Below are 20,359 nucleotides of genomic sequence, written 5' to 3'. Positions count from 1 at the left end.
CTGGCGACCCGAGTTGAATTTCAGCTCCCGACCAATAAACAGTGGCAAATATCTGAACTGGTCCTGGGCCTCCCCTAGGTCGACTCGGCCTTAAATGAGTCCGGTGCGTTGTAATCATTGCCACTCGGGTGACAAAGGTGGCCGGGCGTGGTGCTGGCTACTCACCCCTTTCATGTGCCGTGCCGGCCTTCGTAGGTGCTACTCGCTAACAGTACTTGCTTCAAGAGTCTCTTTTAAGGCTATACGAGGGAGCTTTGAAGCTTTGAATGGGGAACAATGGCATAGTGGATAAAGCACCTCGCTGCGGGGTTGGAAGTGAAGTGCCACAGCTACCGTCAGTGGTCAGTAATATCTTCACTGGCCTTGTGCAATCAGCAGGCTTCAGTGTGCCCGACATGGCAGGAGGCCTTCATCCAGCAGTGGATTGACAAAGTTTTCACTTTTGGTGGATGAATGATAAATACGTCAACATTTCAGCCAAGTGGCCAGTACAATGACCGGTGATATTTACACATTGCATCGGGTGCTCATTTAAGGCTGAGTCGACCTAGGGGATGCTCTGGGACCGGTTCAATTATTCCTTCCCGATGTTAGCTGTGAGCGGGAATCGAATTTTAGTCACCGAATTTATAGTGCAGTGCGCCAACCACCACACTTCTGCTCCCACACACATGGACACACAAACATATGAATACCACTTACACAAAGGTAAGCATTACAAGCAACGGCGCAGTATGTTTGACTCTAAACCATAGATCATCAACAGACAACTCTAAGGTGGAATACAATCTTTGGATTCAAATTGGAACAGGCATATTTTTTCCCACAAAGCCAAAATAACTCTGCCCAAAGAGTTTTGCGTTGCAATTTTGGCGGCTCTTGGTGGCCGTGTGGCACAGAGTCGCCGATGTTGACAAATCATTTTCGTTACCCCCCCTCCCCACCCACGCAGCGTCTGAATGGAACAAGGAAGGCAAAGGGGTGGACATGTACGATGTGCGAAGACGACCTTGGTGAGAAGAGAAAACATAATCGGGCGACGTTTCGGGGCAATGGCTCTTCTTCATAGCACATCGTGCGTTATCAAGAGGGGGGCATTTTCTTCAAAATGCCACCAGATATATACATACATATTTAAAGCAGTATTAATGATGAACGTGAGGTTATTTTTGTTTATTGTTGCTTGTGCGCCACTGCCAAATGCAGCAGCAGTATCACCACGTGATTTGCTAAGAAAATAAGCCAATTCTGTGACTAGAGAAAAGTAATACCATATTCTTGACATAATGTTGTCTAAGCGGCAATGATTTTGACACTCATTTTCAACAAAGCTCGTGGCAATCTCCTGTTTATCTCTTTGGCTTCAGACGTTCATCTCGTTACACTCCTAAAATTGATATTTCGGGTGTAGTATTTACCACGTAAATACAGGATTGTGTACTGCATTTTTTTCTGGGCTAAACAGCTCGATCTGTCAGTCAGGATTTTGGGTAATTTAAATATCCGCACACGAGCAGAGAGGCTGAGAGACTGAAACACAATGGCAGCTAGGACCTTTCCCTCCACTGTACGGCCACAAATATATTCCATTGCTTCTCTATTCATGCTACTGTGTGGATTACATTACCATGTCAGAGCATTGGGCCGGCACCGCTGATATCCTGGACCCGAATCCAGGCGGCCCTCTATGATTAAACCAGGTTCTAAAGTGCAGCTCGTTGATCAGAATCTCAATATTTATTTATACCGGAGGAATCTGATGAGTTACAAAGCTCTTTTTCACAGATGTCCACTAGGATGGTATCAGCTCAGACACTAATGACCGCACAAGATGGCCAACCTGTGCGTTTGTCACTTAATCCGACTTATTTCTGCTCCGAGAATGAATCGCGTTGGGGTTGGCTCTCATGCGATGACCATTACCGTCGGTGGCAGAGTGGGTGGGAAAGTGCCGCCCTACTGCAGTGCGAGAACAGAGGCTGCCTGAAAGGAGGAGGAAGCTCGTGGTGTCCGGCTTCCAATGTGTGATCCTGTAATGTGAAGTGTGGAATCACTCTGTGAGATGCATCTGAATAGAATGATCCTCGGTTGCACTCATTGCATAAGAGGTTGCTGCTTTTAAATTCTTTGAAAACGTAGAAAAAAACGTGACAACACTTGAATGTGTGTGGTGTGCGATGCAGGTACATCCAAGGAGCAGCCTCTCCAAAAGACATGCTCATACTTGTTGACGTGTAAGTGTTGTTGTAATTCTCTGCATTAGCAGCTCAGGATGTTGGACATTTCTTGCGCGTGCTGCACTGTAGAGTTTCTGCATAAACCTCCGAGTAGCAAGGTTTGGCCACGTACGGCGCGAAAGACGTTCGACGTGCATTAACGCCCGGCACCCTGGTGTGTCCGTGGCATGAGAGGCTTTCCACCCCGTGGTCGCCGGTTCCATCTCTCTGCACGGCAGTTGAAATGACGAGCATGCTTCTTCAAGACCCTCCCCGCCCGCCCATTCCCCCCACCCCACCACCTCTGTCCACCTAGCAGTTAGTCGGTCAGCAGGTCACGTGTGGTGGGGATAAAGTGTGGGTACGCCCACCTCTTCCGAGAGGTGGAAGAGTGTGGACCTCTTTAGGAGTTCTGTAGAGCGTCTTCCAGTGGAGGCCCTTCCCCCAGCGGTGACGCGAGCAAGCAATTGCAGGGCTGCACCTTTGTCTCGTAATCGTGTATCTGTAAGTGAATGCAGACACTCCTGTACTTATGAACATTCGATTTAGGAACTTTAAAAGATACGAACAAACCTGTTCGTTTGTCCGGTTGCCTGTTCGGGCCGAGAGTCTTAAGTTCAACTGCTGTGCAATGGATGGCGGTGGTGGCACCTACATCTGCAGAACATGAAGAACCAGTGGCATCTGCAGGAGATTATACAACTTTTAAAGCCATTCCCCATGTTTAGTGTACATGCCGTACAACCTGTTTGGAATGGACAGGAGTAAAATTGTGATCGACTTACGAACAGACATGGATCCTAACTCGTTCATAAGTAGAGGAGTCCCTGTATATTCTCTATTATGTTTTATTTTTATTACTTTTATTATTTTATTACTTCCCTTCTACGTGACTTTACCGAAAGAACCAAGAAGACTCTCCCTGGCACTCGCTGTCGCACTGCGAGCGAATCCAGCGTTTCAGCTCTGCGAGCAACAGAGAGTAGGAACATTCGAAGAGCTGCCACTTTTTTCGCTGCACATCGCCACCTATAGAGCATCTGAAGCTTACAGTAGTCAAATATAAAGAATCCGTTTTGATTGGCTGATTTATTATAAGAAGATTTGTTGTTGTAGGCCAATGTTTGTTTTGACAGCGGTTGCAAAGCTTTCGCAATGAGCGTAGAAGTAAAATGTATTACTGTCACTCGCCGTGAATGTTATCACAGTTAAGCCCTCTTCATCCTATTCACGCGTCCCCAAATCTCAGAACACAATGAAATTAGAGTAAAGGCATGTTTAAAGGTCACCCGGATGATTTAGCACAGCACCCAAAGGGTTCTGCTGTTAACGGAAGCGCTGGTATTCATGCGGTGATAAAGCTACCACATTTCTTGGAGGCTCAACCAGGAACTGAACCCTGTGCTCTGCCTGCACGTTGAGTGGCCTTGGCCCTTTCTGATATTTGCCCTGCCTACTGTTCATAAGGCCCCACCCACTCCTCTGCCAGTACTGCCCAAGAGCCAGGTAGCCCTGCTCTTTGCCCATATCACGAGCCGAGCACAAGGTCAGAACATTTTAAACGGAAACAAAATTCCAAATCTCGCAAATTTCCTCCCATCGTCTCTTTTCCCAAGTCCTTACAACCTTTGCTTAACTCAAGGAATGTGTTGCACTGTTATCTATAATGCCCTCAAGAGTATTGTTTGTTCTTGGCGCTATGCGCATTTGGGCCTGCTCAGTAACTGTGATTTAAACAAAAAAAATGCCTTGGGGTGGTGGTGGGGGGGCAGGGGGTGGGGGGACACGGGGACAGTATTTCTAAAACTGGCATTGTCCTGGATGAATCAGGACGGTTTGGTAACTCAACGGAGAGATGATGCATTGCTCTGTTGCGTTTCTCCACGCTCACCCCCGTGCCAGGAGCGGCAGTGTCAGCGGCCTCACGCTCAATTTGATCAAGACGTCCGTCCTGAACATGCTTGAAACACTGGCCGATGACGACTTCGTGAATGTTGTGTCGGTGAGCGAACCTGTCAATGTGTGTTAAGTTCATCGTACCACAAAATAGAATTGATTCTTGAATCTCATCGCGATCCCCACATTGTCCCAGTGATATTTCCAGATTGCTTTGAGGAGTGCACTGGGGACCGGGAAATCTGAGTTAGATTCCCGGCCACGGCTATCGTCAGCGGCAAATGATATCACGTCTGGTTCTGGTCCCAACTCGTTTCATGCACCCGCACTGACCACTGTGGTGAAGTATGGTCTAAAAAAACACCCATGGCGAACACAGAATGGGGAGGCCATCCTCCACACGTTTTCTCACATAGGGCTGCACACGATTACATTTGATCTCTTATGAATAAATAATGTCATGTAATTTCCTAAACTGTCCACCCACTTGATTGAAGGTGGACAAGGCCACTCATAGTGTTATTGTTGCGTGAATGTGGCCGTTCTAATTAGGCGTTTCGGAGGCCAATGCTTTTAATTGTCTGTCGGTCGCCTCTGTGGCGACGGCAAAAGTGCGGCGTCTCCACCAAACTCGCAACGCAAATCCAATTAACGCTGTTGGCAGTGCGCTTAGAAACCCATTTCATTTTCGAGCTCGTAATTTTCTGCAACGTTTGGGAGAACAATTAAGAGGCTAATTTTCATAAACGATATATCCTGATTTGAAAGGAAACAAATAAATTCACTGCAAATGGAAAGTACGTCTGTCAACCCCTATTTGACGTTGCCGCTGAAATAATTACGTCGCTACCGTATGCAAAGCTCATCAGCTGAACATTGGCCCTTGACGATAGATTGCAATTGCAGGCATGTACAAAAGCAAGTGAATACAGTGTCAAAGGCAAGCTAAAAAGAGCCTCCCTCTTCCAATTTAGCTTGGGAAAATGTAAAATAATGCACACAAATCTAATACAGCAGCAGCAGTGGCCAAAATCAGATGTCTCGATCCGTGAGAGCAAGGTGTGTGCTTTAAAGATTCTCTCACATTCTAATGTCGGGGTGCAATACGGTGCACGTGCGTGACGCTTCATCCGTTGTCGTTTACTTCTCATTTTCTAATGAGTGGGTTATTTTAATGAAGCGCCGAACTGGAATGGCTGCGCGAGGCTTAAAATAGATCGAGCAATTATGTGCACAGCATTGGAACAGGAGCGTATGGAGTAATTGCCGAGTTAATGCCGGCTTCCAGCGAGCGTGTGATTGCCACGTGGACGCTAAGGATGGGATGTTTAATCTGTTCCGTTTTCTCTTTCCCCACCATTCGCCACTTCCCGCTGCGCAGTTCAACAACACGGCTAACTCGGTGGCGTGCTTCAACCACCTGGTCCAAGCCAACGTTCGCAACAAGAACGTTCTGAAGGCCGCCGTGAACAAGATGTTGGCCAAAGGGGTCACCAACTACACGGCGGGCCTGGAGTTTGCGTTCAACCAGTTGCTCAATGTAAGGGGAAGGCCCGGTGTTCCTCTGGCTCGCCTCACCGTAGAGCAGGGGCTGGGGGAACCTACGGCCGACGAGGCAGATACGGCCCACGACTTCAGTTTATAGGACCCGTATGTATGTATGTGTGTTGAACTTTTTCCGCACCGTACGTAGCCAGCCGTGCTAATCGGAGGTCCGCGGGGGATGGACCGCAAACGAAACACAAAGAGCAGTTTTAAAGCAACGGGTTTAACGACACATTTATATTTATGCAATGTAACCCAGAAAAAAACCTGTATTATGGCTAAAGAAACGAGTTTGCAATCTCTTTTTAAAAGTGCTTAGCTCAAGTGGCTTCCTAATATTGGAAAGAGGAGCATTCCAGACGGCCGCAAAAGCGCATCTGGAAGCGCGCGATGCGGTGACCACCGTCCTTGTTCAATGGTTAGCCAAAAGCCGCTGCTGTAACAATGACCCGTGAGCACATGGAGCCCTACCACTTAAATTCGGCCCACAAATGATAGTTACCCGTCACTGCAAGCATCTTAGCTGTACCAATCGAGTACTAGACGGGATTATTTTTTTAGCTGGCAACACCGCGTTTCTCAGATGTTGAGCCTGCTTTGGATTGGCTGTCGCAGGTGGATGTGGTCCTCCGTGGTGATCTACAGAGGGTAGTGTAGAAAAATCCATTGTTTTAACGTGATTATTTGCTCCCGCGTTATTGCTCCCCCGCCTTCACAAACGCGCACACTGACCGTCGTGGTGAAGTACAGTCAAGTAACCCCTGTAAACTCGCACGGTGTGAGAAGGCCGTCATTCAGTAGTTGGCTGACAAAGGACTGTAAATGTACAACTTGTTTAGGTGTAATGTGCTAATGTTAACCCACTCACCCTTTCTCGTAAGTCATCACTACGTCGTACCCCAACGACCAAACAGATGTGTTAATACATTGACGTATATTGTATGTGTGGGACCCTGGGACCACCTGCAGCCGTGAGTGGCCACTATAATCGCCACAGAGCTAATTATGATTAGTAACCCATTCCGAAATTAAATGGTAACCATCACATATCGGCAATTCATCGAATCGCCAGATGCATTTTTAAAGTGTCCCAGCTGAAGCTCTCGCTGGGCATGTTGTTGTTGTCCCTGCCGGAGCAGTTCAACAACATATCGCGCGCTTTCTGCAACAAGATGATCATGCTGTTCACTGACGGCGGGGAAGACCGCGCCCAGGACATCTTTGAGAAGTACAACTGGCCCAACAAAACCGTGAGTGGCTGTCCATCCCCCACTGACCATATGCCACGAATAATATACTATGTATAATGATAATCATAATAATATTCATACGTAGTTATGTATGTTGAACTTCTTTCGCACTGTGCGTAGCCAACCGTGCTAATTGGAGGTTGCGGAGGAAGCAGTTCTAAAGAAATGAGTTTTCAATCTAAATGATTTAAAATTCCTTAGCTCCAGTAGCTTCCTAGTGTCGGAAGGAAGAGCGTTCCAGACGACCGCAGAAGCGAATCTGAAAGCGTGCAATGCGGCGACCGTCTTTGTTCGATGGCTAGGAATTCACCCGATGTCTTCGGATCTCGGAAGATGATTGGTCGGGGTCGATCCTGAATTGTGCTGCGATGGGGGGACCGCTTTGCGTGCCACATTGTTGTAGGTAGCTGTGCAAGCCTGTGCTACCTTGTGGGGCAGCAAAGGGCAGTACAGCTCAGAGGTCAGAGCGCTGAGCTAGAACTTCTGTGATTCTGAGTTCAAATCCAGGATGATGAGTCTCAGATTAGTCACCTGTGATTTCACAAAAAAAAGACGGACGATTAAATTTGTGTTTTCACTTAATTTGACTAAATTCCAGCTCTGAGAATGGGTGAAAAAAAAAACCCCAATGTGTTTGATTGCCATGCGATGAACATATATCCGCGGCAGGGCATGTGGGAAATGGCATCCTTTCGTGTGTAGATAAGAGTGATCACTTTTGAAGGGGTATCGGTAGTAGTTCTCCGAAACATGCTTCTGCGGGTCGTTCTCCAACGCACTCAGGCAATAAAACGCTCCGCGAGAGTTCCACAGGGACAAGTCGTATTGTTGCGTGACGCACGTTCCGAATACATTTACGGGAACAAAAGGCTATTAAAAAATAACATTAAAGCCACGAGGAGTCACCTAGAGCAAAGCTTTTGCTGTGCATGCAGGGTCAGGGCTTGCGGATGCTGCACGGCGCTTAATAGAGCAGTCTCGTGTTTCTCCCGAGACGAGCTTACCCGAAGGCGATAGCAAAAATGTGGATTGAAGTTGATGAGTAACTTATTCAATTACTTTGAATTTAGAATCCGGGCTTGACTCGTAAAAAATAATGTAGGGCATCTCATCTGCCCCTTGAGTGCTGAGGGCCCCCTAAGGGGGGTTGGGGCGGTCTTTAAACAGCAGTGATGGTGAGCATGCGGGAAGTAGAACAGTCAGCAGTTTGCAAAATTAATGTACGTTCACCATGAATTCCGGAGCCTGCCGTTGCCATGGCGACAAATTTCTATTCCTTTTGGTAGCGCTGTGGTTGTATGGCGGAGAATGTGTATATCCGTTGCAGGCACATCATCATTCACCCTCGCCTTCCCCCACGATCCGAGGAGTTGTCGTGATTTAGGGTCACGATTAAATTCAAGTATCGATTACATTTGTCCCGCTTGTACTTTCTTCCCTGTGGTCAAAGTCGCCCCGACATGCGCCCGATCTCGTCACATCTGAGAAGCTAAGCAGGGTTGAGCCCTAAGTTGAGCTTGGATTGGGCGGCCACCATGCACGCCAGGTTGTCATAAGCGTCCGAGGGGGCCACACTACGTTCGTTTGTCAACAAGGAGGCAGTGAAGAACAATATGTTGTTGTACCGCACTTCTGTGCTGCCGCGTCTGTGCTCCCCACATTCACCAACCTGCACTGAGCAGCATCATGAAGCATGGTCTAATAGCCCTCGCTACCCGCACGGCATCAGGATGCCCACAAGCCGCAGTGGATTGCCCAGCGTTGGCCGTACATATGTACGTGCCTCCCTATGTTTGCATACGAGATATATAATAAAAACACAACCGCATAGTACGACGTAATGACCGTGTGAAGGCGTGTGTAAATAACTGTGTGCAGCTGTGTGCTCGTGCCAACATCACGCCGCTGGTGGCGGCTGTGACGCGGGACGCCGCGCTAATTGCGTCTCTCATTCTGCTGTAATTATAGACGTTCATGTATTATGTCTGTCTTTGTGGCGAAAAGGACCCCGTGAGACTGGCATTGCAAGCGTGCACCAAGATGAATAAATAATACTAATGACATCCATCTTTTACCTTCCAGGCCATTTGGGCCCTTTTTTTAGAATCCCTTGTTTGTGTAGATTATATAGTATCTGCTGCGGTCCTACCTACAATTATGTGCTGTGTTTAAATATAGCTTTTCACAATAATGGGCTTTATCTGTCAACTTGTCGAATTGTATCAGTGTATACCTGATTGCAACGTTACGTAAAAAGGCTGCAGTGTTTTAGAATGGTGCATCGGTTTGGACACGTGACGAGAATGAAGCCAGGCAAAATAGCACACGTGCCACTACTTGCATATGTATATGAGTGGGAGAGGAAAGTAGGAGGGCAGAGGAACTGGTCATTAAACGTATTAACGAATAATATATTTTTTTAAAAGACAAATTTCCGAAGCAACGATGCCGATTCACAACCGGGAATGGTGCAAGGTGTTTTTCTAGTCCAGCTGCGTTGCTGTTGAGCGAATGATATGGAACTGGAGATCTGATTGCAATTTTATATGCACACCCGTAAGTGCATGCGTTTGTATATTGCATGCATAAACGTATATTCGTGTTTAATTCCAATTCAAGGAAGGCAATGCAAAAAATCTTGGGCTGCCTGCTGCACATTTGAAGCTTTTTTAATTGATAAAAAACAAATACAGTCAACGTTTGCATAAGAGTAGACATGACCTCCCCTCCTCGACTGTGATGTCATGAGTTGTCGTGATTTGTGACAAAAAGTATGTTTGTACAGTCGTGTGATGGGCAGCGCCTCTGGTGGCTGCAAGGGTACAGTAACCCCATTTACATACAACACACAAATCGAACACTATCACTTGTTACACGTGCAATTTGATGGCACGTATCGTGAGCGTAACAATCGTTGTTCGTTGATGAACGGACACATCCGTTTCAGCCCGAATCATGAGCACCTGCCGTGCTTTCAATTGCTTTGCCACTGTAGTGACGTCATGTCACCGCTCTTGACCTTAACTTTAAATGTTTGTTTTTCTCATTCACGGAGCGGTGGTGGCTGTGCACGTCTGAAATCCCAGCACTGGAGGAGGCAGTGAGGGTTTGTGGATCGCACAAATGTTCCGAAACTCTCCGTGGGCGTTGAAGTGCCATAACCCTGGCGATAGAGCAAGCGGACTAATTGCCATCTGTTTCCATCTTTATGGGAATAGTGCGTTGCCTCCTCTTGCATGTGTGGGTTTTCTCCGGGCGCTCCGGTTTCATCCCACACTTGTACGGACACTCATCATTAATTGCCTGAAAACTTTAAAATTTAAAGGCAAAGCAGGACCCTCCTGAAATCGAGTCCAACGGCGCAGCGTTGCTTGATTTAATCATGTCAGACAGCCCTAGGTACATTACATCTTCCTTTTACGATGTGCTTATTGCCAAACGGTGCCAGTCATAGGATGACTGCGAGCAGATTGGAGCCTTCGTGTCTTGAAGCCTTTTTAATGCAGCAAGCCCATGGACTCTGACGGCCCTTGTGCACTCTCTCTCTCGCAGGTACGCGTGTTCACATTCTCAGTCGGGCAACACAACTATGACGTCACGCCCATCCAGTGGATGGCGTGTGCCAATAAAGGTGAGACGGCCATTCATACTATTACACTTGCGTGCGTGCGCATGCGTTCATAGCAGTGGCGCAGTATTAGCGCACTGTGCTACAGAGCCAGCGACTCAAGTTCGACTTCCGGCCAAAGCTAACAGCAGTGGTGAGTGGTATCCGAACCTTTCCTGGGTCTCTCTTAGGTTAGCTCCGTTTTTAAATGAGTACCTGTTGCAAAGTCGTAAACATCGGCACTCGGGAGACAAAGGTGTGCGGACTAAGTACAAGCCACAGCAACTGTTCAGGTGCTTTTCTGGCCTTTGTAAAGTATTTTCTTACACCACTTTCCTTGTACATCTAAAGGTAAATGAGGGATCTGTGTTGTGTTCACGTCTTTAATTAGAATGTGTGAGTTGGTTAACATTGATAGCATGTGAATGTTGATGGTTCAGAATTCAGTGTGGTTTATGTGCAACAAGGCCAACATTTTTAAGTGTGTGTGTGTGTATATATATATTAACCAGGCATGTAGCTACGCATAAGTTAAACAAATTAAATACATTCATACGCTGAGCATAAACTAAACAAATTGTGTAACAATTGATAGCTGGGCGGTGGGTGACGCACACCTGTAATCCGCCACTGTCGAGGCAGTTAAGATTGGTGGTTCGAACAAATATTGTGAATCTCCCGTCGAGATGGCCATACCCTTAAGCTCGCCCGGAGATGGCAGTACAGCAAGCGGGCTCATCTCCATCTGTCTGGGGATTGAGTGTTTCCCCCCTCCGCCCCTGCCATGCACGGGTTGTCTTCGGGTACTCCAGTTTTCTCCCTCTGTATACTTACGGAGTTGGCCAAGCATCCCAATGTAGGGCCATGGAACCTTGGAAATTGTTGGTACCAGACTTGGCTGCCTTCCTTGCCAGTCTGTCTTTTCCCTTGCCTCTGAATCCCAAAGGAAATCTCTGCATATTCCAAATGTCTGACTTTATTGGTATTTTTCGATTCCTATATGTTGTATGCAATGGCATCACATGACCTTTACAGCGATATGATCCCAGGTAGCTGGCCCTGCAGCTAATATACAGTAAACCTAAAATAGCATTTTAAAATTAATTATTCTGAACTGTTGCCATTTTTTAAAAATGTGAGTGGGGCAAATTGTTACAAGGTTCATATGCCGTGTAATATGAGGCAAGTTAGAGTTCTTGGACATGTCATGAGAAAAACGAGACTGAATATAATGTTTAGACTTGGAATCTTCTAGGTACAAAAAGCAGGGGAAGACAGCTAAATAAGTACTTAATCGATTTGAACAACTGGGTGCACCTGGGAGTATCGAACTCTGAGTCCTCAAGTAAATAGCATGGACAGAGCTCGATGGAAGAAGGCCATGATCGCCAGCATCTTTGGGAAAGGACGTGGTGCATCGAGAGAGACAGACATTGCTACTGGGAGGGGAAAAACGTGTTCTTTTCTTATCACCGATTGTTAAATGTTTGTTGTTAATTTTTTTTTATGTAGGTTACTACTTTGAGATTCCTTCCATTGGGGCCATTCGGATTAACACACAGGTGAGGAGTCCCCTGGTATGAATGTTATTGGTTGTTCTGGACCGCCTCGTCACGAACTACCTGCCCTCTCAGGCCGGCCTGCCAGTCACACAATCTCTGCCTATGAATGTTTATCTGGCATGAGCAAGTAGACATACTGTCAGCCTAGAATTGAAGCTTTCGTGACTGCAAGGATCCATACTCTTTGGTTCTTTCGGTAAAGTCACGTAGGTGAAAAAAAGCTGTGATTCTCACACCTGATGATGATTGTTTGTGTATCGAAACGTCGTGATTTAATTTACTTGTATTTATTTTTATTTTTTACCTACATGACTTTATCGAAAGAACCAAAGAGTATACTGTCAGACACCAAATATCCGTGAATATGTATTTGTAAATTAAATTATGTTGCCGATATGCAAATGTATAAAGAGTTTGAGAACGGTTTTTGTGACCGTATATATATTGTACGTGCCCCTGAAGTATAATGGGTACTCCAAATTACTCAATCGGTGGGTCGCGTGTGGTGGAGTAAAGTGTGGCTACTTCCACCTTTTCCGAAACATCTGGCCAGTGCGGACGAGTCGGCCAAAATAGAATATCTATAGAGAGGCTCTCTGGAGCCTCCTCTCGTGGAGAGGCGCTTCCGCCAGCATTGGCGTGAGTGAGAATTTGCAGGGCTGCACCTTTATCGTTCATCGAATGTGCTGCGCATGCGTAAGTGCCGATGGCTGTGGATTAGATGTCACTTAATGCGGGGGGAGGCAATGACAAACGAATACGTTATATGTGCACTTCTCTTGTGAACAGAGGTGTCAATTTGTTACACGCGCGCAACGCAGAGGCCGACGAATTAACGACACGCAATTTAGATTGGCGATACGTGCTATCGGCACGCAGAGTCTCTGATCGTCCCCAACCCTCCCTCCTGCGTAGGAGTACCTGGATGTCCTCAGCCGCCCCATGGTGCTGAAAGGGCCTACTGCCAAGCAGGTGCAGTGGACCAACGTTTACCAGGATGCCCTGGTGAGTGCCCGCATCTCCACCACGCCTCCGTTCGCGAGGCTCCCATTAGCCCCCCCCCCCACTGGGTTTTGTGCTCGCGTTGTCGGTTGAAGCCCTCTGAGTGAGCTGTGCGGGTGTCAAACTGCACCTCCGTCCAGCACGGTTTGGCCACGTACGGTGCGAAAGAAGTTCAAGGCACGTAAGTACACGCAGCCAAACGGAGTTAAATCCCACCAGCCACTTGGCTGCTGATGCCTCGGCTAGCAACGATTCTGTCTTATTTGTACGGTCTTGTCTGTGCCGATTGTCTCGTCCGAACGGTTTTGATTATAATGTGCCATCAGCTGCCTGTGCCGTTTGTACTGCATGGCTCCTCTGTTAAAATGCCTTGTTTGCACTCTCATTCGTGCTATTTTTCTCGTTCATGCTGCCTGTGCGTTCGTCCTTGTATTGCGATGTTATGAAGTCTCGTTTGCACCGCTTATCATTTGTGCTTTCTTTATCGTTATAAGCTGTCTAAGCTGCCTCCCTTGTTATTGGCTATCTCATTTGTGCTGTCTGTCTCCTCTGTACTTCCTCATAAGCTCCGTCTGTTTCATCTGTGCTGTATTTCTCATGGGTTATTTTCATTTGTTCCGCCTCATTCGTGAAGATTATCAGCCCAATGAAAAAAACATTATGCAACACTTACATACGTTGAAAATAACGAGCGTTTCTCTACACGCAGAAATAGATTTTGATTTTAATTCGCAAATCGTCCCACGCCTGTCCGTCTCATTTGTGTTTGCCTTGTGCTGTCTGACAATGTCTGTCTCGTTCATTCCGTCCCACCTGTATGGTCTGCGTCATCTGTACGGTTTTCGTTTTTAGTCTTTATCTTGTTCATTCTGCCCATTAGCCAAAAGGTGAAAAAAAATATCGCATAGAGTTCTACACGAAACGAAAATTATCGCTGCCGGGCTTGTATTGTGGCCGTAGGAACTGATTTGAATCAAAACATTTATTTAAAATTTACGAATCGCCGCGTGGCTTGCCACGTTTACTTCCAGCGCGATAAGACGTCACGTGTGATAGCTCGGTTTTTGTAACGGATGAAGCCTCGGGGGCTGCTTGCGGGCCTAATGCGGCACGGGAGGAGAGACGCGGCATTAAAGCCGCGATGTGACAACTGCATCGCAGCATTGAGTCCAATGACGTGGGTCCCTAGGTGCCGAACACGCTGATGGCATTTCCTAATGCGCGTCTTCTCAGTGCAGAGCCACGGGGTGCATTATCATTCACGCTCCACGTGCACACGGTTTGAGAGGCTGTTGTATAAAGCGGCCGCACGGGTGGTGGCAGGTTTAACGACACGCCTGCGTTATCCCGGACTTGTAATGTGTTTATTTCATTCTCCAAGGCGGATATTACATTAGCGGTGCCGTCACCGGAATCAATGTTGATGCTGCAAGAGATTGTTTGCTCTCTCTCTCTCTTAAAACGGACCGATTGTTAAAAACTATTGTCACTAAGCAATTTATTTTATTTTAGCAGGCTAAGGCCCACTGAGCTATGTAGCTCTTTTTTAGAAGCAACCTGACCACAAATTATAGCTCAAAGAAGTGGCTTATCATGTAGAATTTATAGCAGCCAAATACTCTTAAACGCATGTTTCTAAGTGTGGAGGAAATAAGCAGAGGATCCGAAGAAAAATTAAGGCGACCACGGGGAGAGAGACATGCCAACTCCAAATATATTTGCATCAGGGTTGGGATCGTACCCACGACCTCCCGTTTCCCTGGCAAGGTAGTTAACATCTCGGCACTTTGGCCAACACACACGTGCATGGAGGGAACATGCATTGGCTGTCCTGCCTTCTCCTGGAAAGCCCAGAATATTGCATATTGACGCCAACGCGAAGGCAGTTTCTCGATGTCTGTGCGATGATCCACCAACCCTTGCTGAACTCCACAGTTCTGGATTACAGACGTGCGCCACCACGACCTGGCGTGGCATGGGTATGCCCCTGTCCGGCAGTGGATTGGCGAAAGGGCCGTGCGTGTTCATGGACATAGATTGCGGTCACGTGAACATGTCTATTATTTCAACAGGGGCTGGGTCTGGTCATCACAGGTACGATGCCGGTGTTCAACACAAGCATGCAGGGGGACAAACAGGTGAGAGGAGACGTCGGCTCGGGATGTGGCGGCGGTAGCTGAGCGCGCAGCCTGTGTGAACTTAGAGAGGCAGCACCTCTCTAGCCTTGTCAGAGCAGGGAGTCACGGAAGCGTTGTGGCAACTGTAAAACGTTGTTGACCCTTTCCCGTTCCGAGACATCTGCGAGTTGCAGGGTGGGTGTCCAGTTCACCGCTGGATCTCGGAACGCGCAAGCGTTTTCGGCATTGATTTTATTTAGAGAGGCGTAGTTGCCCCGTTGTTTTAAAAAACATTGCACTTACAGCAGAGAACTGTAGCGACACGACCGCATTCTACGGTAGCTGGCGCCAAACTGTGCCACACATCCTCCCTCATGGCCTTTGTGTTAGCTTCGGTGTACCAATCAAGTTATTAAAACATTTCTTCCGGGAAAGGGTTAAGAGCGTCTCGCCTCTGATGTGGGGTCAGACACTGGTACCACTGTGGGTACAGTAAAACCTTGGATTGCGAGCATTATTCGTTCCGGAAACGTGTTTGTAATCCAAAGCACTCGTATATCAGTTGTGATCACGTGATGCTCGGCAGACAAAGCGTAGACACGTACTACTCGTATTGCAAGACCTCACTCGTTTATAAAATTAATATTTACTAAAAAAAAATGCTTGTCTTGCAAAACGCTCGCAGACCAAATTACTCGCAATCCAAGGTTTTACTGTACACACTATATGAATGGTGCTGCTGCTTCTTTATTTGTTTAGTTTTTTTGGTTGTAACTTGCTGACCCCCCACCCCCCTGCTGGACATCTGTGAAAAAGAGCTTCGCAGTTCATCAGATTCCTCCGCCAGTCTCAATAAATATTCGGATTCTGCATTGGCAGTGGCGCACGAGCACAAATCACAAGAACAAGCGAACACATTCCGTGTCATTAAAATAACGCGTTGAAAATAATTAGTCGGCGACGTTTTGGGGCAATGACCCACGGTCCTTCACACGGAGGCGCCACTCGCGTACGTTCTAAGTCCTTGATACTGGTAGGAACCACCTGGTTCCACCAGCCTACAGGGGATTATTGTGTCCGTCCGTCCGTCGTGCATCCAAAAATGGAAGAGGTGGGGCTGGGTGGGGAGGGTTGGGAGGGGAGGGTGGGGAGGGGCTGGGAGGGGAGGGTGGGGCTGGGTGGGGAGGGGCTGGGTGGGGAGGGGCTGGGTGGGGGGTGGGAGGGGTGGGGCTGGGTGGGGAGGGGCTGGTCACCCCGTGGTGCCCTTATAAAACTCAACGTTTAACCTACTCACGCCGGCTTGTGCCCGCCCTCGCAGTCAGCCATATTTGCGGAATACACCACGCCGCCGTTGACCCTGGCCATTGACCGAGCAACCCAACGTTCCTACCAGCTCCCTCCGCAGGAATGTGTTTACTTTCAATTAATTTGTTATTTATATCAGATCATTGTCATGAGAGTTGTCGTGGCTCACGACAACGACAGACGGCCAGACAGAACTAATGCGTTCACACTTTGCACCGACGTTGACAAGCATTTAAAAACGCGTGCGTGTATCTTATCGTGCTCGTGGTTTTAGTGGTCAGCGCCTCTTGCTAATTCGTTCCCTGTGGTTTCCAGAATCAGCTGATCCTAGGTGTGATGGGTGTCGACGTGTCTCTGGAGGATGTAAAGAGACTCACCAAGGAGTACATTGTAAGTCGCGAGTCGTCCGCTTGCTGCAGCTTCGGTTGCCTGCGCGTTAATCTGCTCGAACTTCTGTAATGCCACTTGTAATCTGTGCTGAGCAGCAGCGGGTATGCTACATGTGTCAACGTTGGAATAATTGGAAGTCAGTTTGACATGTAGGCTTTCGCGACCAATATTATCCATAGCAAAGGTTTTTTGGGTTAGATCGCGTGAATATAAATGAGTAATTAAACCCGCCACCACCCGATGCAGCCAACAAGTAAGGGTCAAGGGTCATTTATATATTTAAGCGCTCTAACCAAAAAAAACTTATTATGGATGATATTGGTGGCGAAAGCCTACGTGTTAAAGCAAACTTGACTCTTGATCAAACCCTTAGGCATGTAACTATTCACTGGTAATCAATGCGAGATCTCGGTGCGCAATTCGATCCGACCGTCGGTCGAGTTTCACGTCTCTCGTTGTCACCGAAACGTCTTGTGACCTTGGCTCGAAGGTCACGTGAACATCGAGGGGTTTGTCACGTAAACAGAACGTTGCCAATTACTAGTACAGCAGGCCGGTGTGTTGGAAAGTAAACCCACAACATTTACAATTCGAGTACGACGTTTCGCCAGTAATTACAACTAGCATCATCAGGCGACAGCCACATTTGTGGAGAAGTTCTCCCGTTATGGATCATCGGAAGTGTTTTGCATACGGATGCAAACAAACGTGGAGGGGGGAATTTTTTTTTGACATTTCAATCAAATGTTGTTGGTCACTTTGATGATTTGGGCCAAAGGCACTGCGTGGAACACACCGTGGGGACCATCAGGGGCCAAACAGTGAAATTGTGCAAAACTGGATGTGCGCCAGCCATGTGGGTTGTGACATGATTCATGCATGTGTGTAATGCATGTGTGTAATGACCGAAAAATGACCTCAAGCCGCCATATGCAGCCTAACTGCTATTTACAAATAAACAAAGGTGTATGATTAGAAGAAAGAGGCCTCCATGGTGATTGGTCAGGAGGCAGACTTTTAAAGGGATTGGAGAATAAGGGTTAAACGAGAAAACGGGAAAACAGAAAGGATCCGTTAGAGGGAACGGACAGGGATTGTATAAAGGTAGAAAACAAAGACAAGAAGGTTCGAGTAAGGGGGCTAAGGGGGTATATAAGGGGAGAGCACGAGGAGTGGGGACGCTCGGATGAAGGTACAAGCAGGGAAGACAAGAACGAAGCTTCGGGTCCCTTTTTATGGAGGTCTTTAGTTGGGTTCCTTATTTTAGAAGTCTTTCAATAAAAGTGGCTCTTCTTATTACTTTGTCATCGGAGTTGTTACACATATGCACGGATCCGTCTCATATCCTCACACGTTTTTTAATAAACGACGGAAGAGTGTGTAGCAGAGTAATAGTACAGGCAAAAAGAGAATTTCTAGGCGACGAAAGGCACGAATGTGAATTTGCTTGGTCCTCCAAATCATGCCTTGGCTGTCGCCTGACATCACCACACTGCGTGTATAACGCACACAGCCTTGATGTTAACCACCAACTCAAAAGGGTCAAAGTTGTGGCCATATTATATGATGATAACATATTTAGATATGTTGAACCTGCTTTCCTGCGTAGGCAACCGTGCGAATCCGAGGTGCGATTTGGAAGAGCAGGACACAATGTACGCTCATCAGAGGAACAGGGACAATGAGACGCATGGAAACTGTCAGTGCAGTTATGGCCAGCCGCCATTGCCTCCTGCTGTCTTGTTCCTCAGGGGCTTTAAGACAACTGCCTTCTGTTTATTAAGTTCAACAGAAAAGATAATGCCTCACTGCGTAATAACACAATAAAATGCTCGGCTTTCAGACCATGGGTCTTCTATAACAACGTTTTTCAACAGCATTCGTTTTAACATGTGCTTTCCGTTGACTGGTCCAGAATTTGTGAGCTTATTATTCATGAATTTCAAAACCCAAGACCCACCGCAACAGCACAGAATTAATGTCGAGATTTAAAATTCCTTGGTGAAAGCTATCTTTTTTTCTCTCACGTTCACGTGTGTTTGGTGAACACGTTTGGCAGTGTTTGCCGAGTTGGCTAGACTTTCGTGTTTCATGGACTATCTCTGGAGACTGCTGTTAGGAATCTCTACTTTGAATGCGCACGAGAATCCCTACGAAAGAATACACTGGCTGCTGATTCGGGAGGGTGTGAACAACCGTGCCGTTATAGCGTTGATTAATTTCACCAGCAGCTTTGGGCACAACTTGGACAAATACCAACAACTGCTGAATTATCGGATGGCCCCATTGTGACTTCTTCGTGCGGTGAGAACACCTGCTTACTCGGCAGAAAGAGTCTCCTCTGGGCCAGAATAGCAGCAAAGTTGATCACGATAATGACGGCGATGCTGGTAATGCTGATGATTATTTTGACAGATGGGTGTATTGTGTGGGTATTTTGCGTTGCAGCTCGGCGCAAATGGGTACTTCTTTGCTATCGATCCCAACGGATACGTGTTTCTGCACCCCAACTTGCTGCCCAAGGTATTCATTCGCACATGACATGATCACAGTGTTTAATTACCGACGCTTGGCTGAAAACCCATCTACTGTGAACCACTATTGCCATCACTAGCATTAAGTCAATTTTGTTTTTGCTTAAACGCGTGGGGCCTTTCTGCCACAAATCTGCCACCCTAAGAACCCATCACATGAATACTCATGAACGTAAACAATTTGAAATGCTGTGCAAAGAGAAAAAAATCTGTATACTTTCTATATTTGTTTAAAAAAATAAATCATGTTGTGGCTGTGAGTTCGTGTTTTCCCGATTTATAATAGAGTGTGTAATTATATATTTTTGCACCGGTTAGTTCGGTGGTGCACTACTCTGTTTAACCCTATTTAAACAAAAGCAAAGCACCATTGCTTTGGTGTTTATTTAAAATGTTATTGCATAACGCTTTCTCTTTGCTGCTTCAACTGTTTCCCAGTGCTATTTAGTGGTTCGTGCACGGGGATTTGTTTAATTATTTCCTGGAACAAAGTCATCGGTCAGATGTGGTTTACAAAGTAACAGAGTTTAATTTGAATTGCCTCGGTTGTGCTCTGGATTTAACAACGCGTTGATTCCAGTAAAAATCCCACTTGGCAAGGCTTATTTTGAAAACAAAAAGTGCAATCGGCATTTGTATTACATTCGTTGTTTTCAATCTACATTGACCAGACGAGTGTTGTTAATGACAGGAGACTGCACTGTTCATTTAACATAGCCTAAGGGTTCTTAACCTTGACTGCAGACTTACACCCCCTTTGGTTCTCAATCGTAAAAAAATGTACAATGTGAATAAATACGTGGGTTTGGTGAAACAAAGTAGTTGTGCTTACGTGCCCATGCTTAATTTGTGTTTCGATGATTTACCTTCTAAAAAAATGTGGCCATGTCTCGCACCCCCAGAATGGGCATCTCGCACCCCCAGGGGATGCATTC

At 46.8% G+C, this 20,359-nt stretch overlaps 1 protein-coding gene across 1 annotated transcript in view; it reads left to right on the top strand.

The window, feature by feature from the left end:
* Positions 1-20,359, top strand: part of LOC133342630 (voltage-dependent calcium channel subunit alpha-2/delta-2-like) — a 111,169-nt gene that overhangs the window by 55,602 nt on the left and 35,208 nt on the right. The window contains exons 9-19 of the mRNA XM_061551906.1: positions 953-1,013; positions 2,184-2,234; positions 4,119-4,218; positions 5,494-5,652; positions 6,797-6,907; positions 10,460-10,538; positions 12,027-12,076; positions 12,992-13,081; positions 15,151-15,216; positions 16,816-16,890; positions 19,339-19,413. Of these exons, the coding sequence (XP_061407890.1) occupies positions 953-1,013; positions 2,184-2,234; positions 4,119-4,218; positions 5,494-5,652; positions 6,797-6,907; positions 10,460-10,538; positions 12,027-12,076; positions 12,992-13,081; positions 15,151-15,216; positions 16,816-16,890; positions 19,339-19,413 (917 nt within the window). The remainder of the gene's footprint in view (positions 1-952; positions 1,014-2,183; positions 2,235-4,118; positions 4,219-5,493; positions 5,653-6,796; positions 6,908-10,459; positions 10,539-12,026; positions 12,077-12,991; positions 13,082-15,150; positions 15,217-16,815; positions 16,891-19,338; positions 19,414-20,359) is intronic.

Source organism: Lethenteron reissneri, chromosome 15 (genome assembly GCF_015708825.2).
Source record: "Lethenteron reissneri isolate LAM-NWPU_2019-01 chromosome 15, ASM1570882v1, whole genome shotgun sequence".
Taxonomy (NCBI): domain Eukaryota; kingdom Metazoa; phylum Chordata; class Hyperoartia; order Petromyzontiformes; family Petromyzontidae; genus Lethenteron; species Lethenteron reissneri.
The sequence above is the reverse complement of the archived record's forward strand: the minus strand, read 5'-3'. Positions and strand labels throughout refer to the sequence as shown.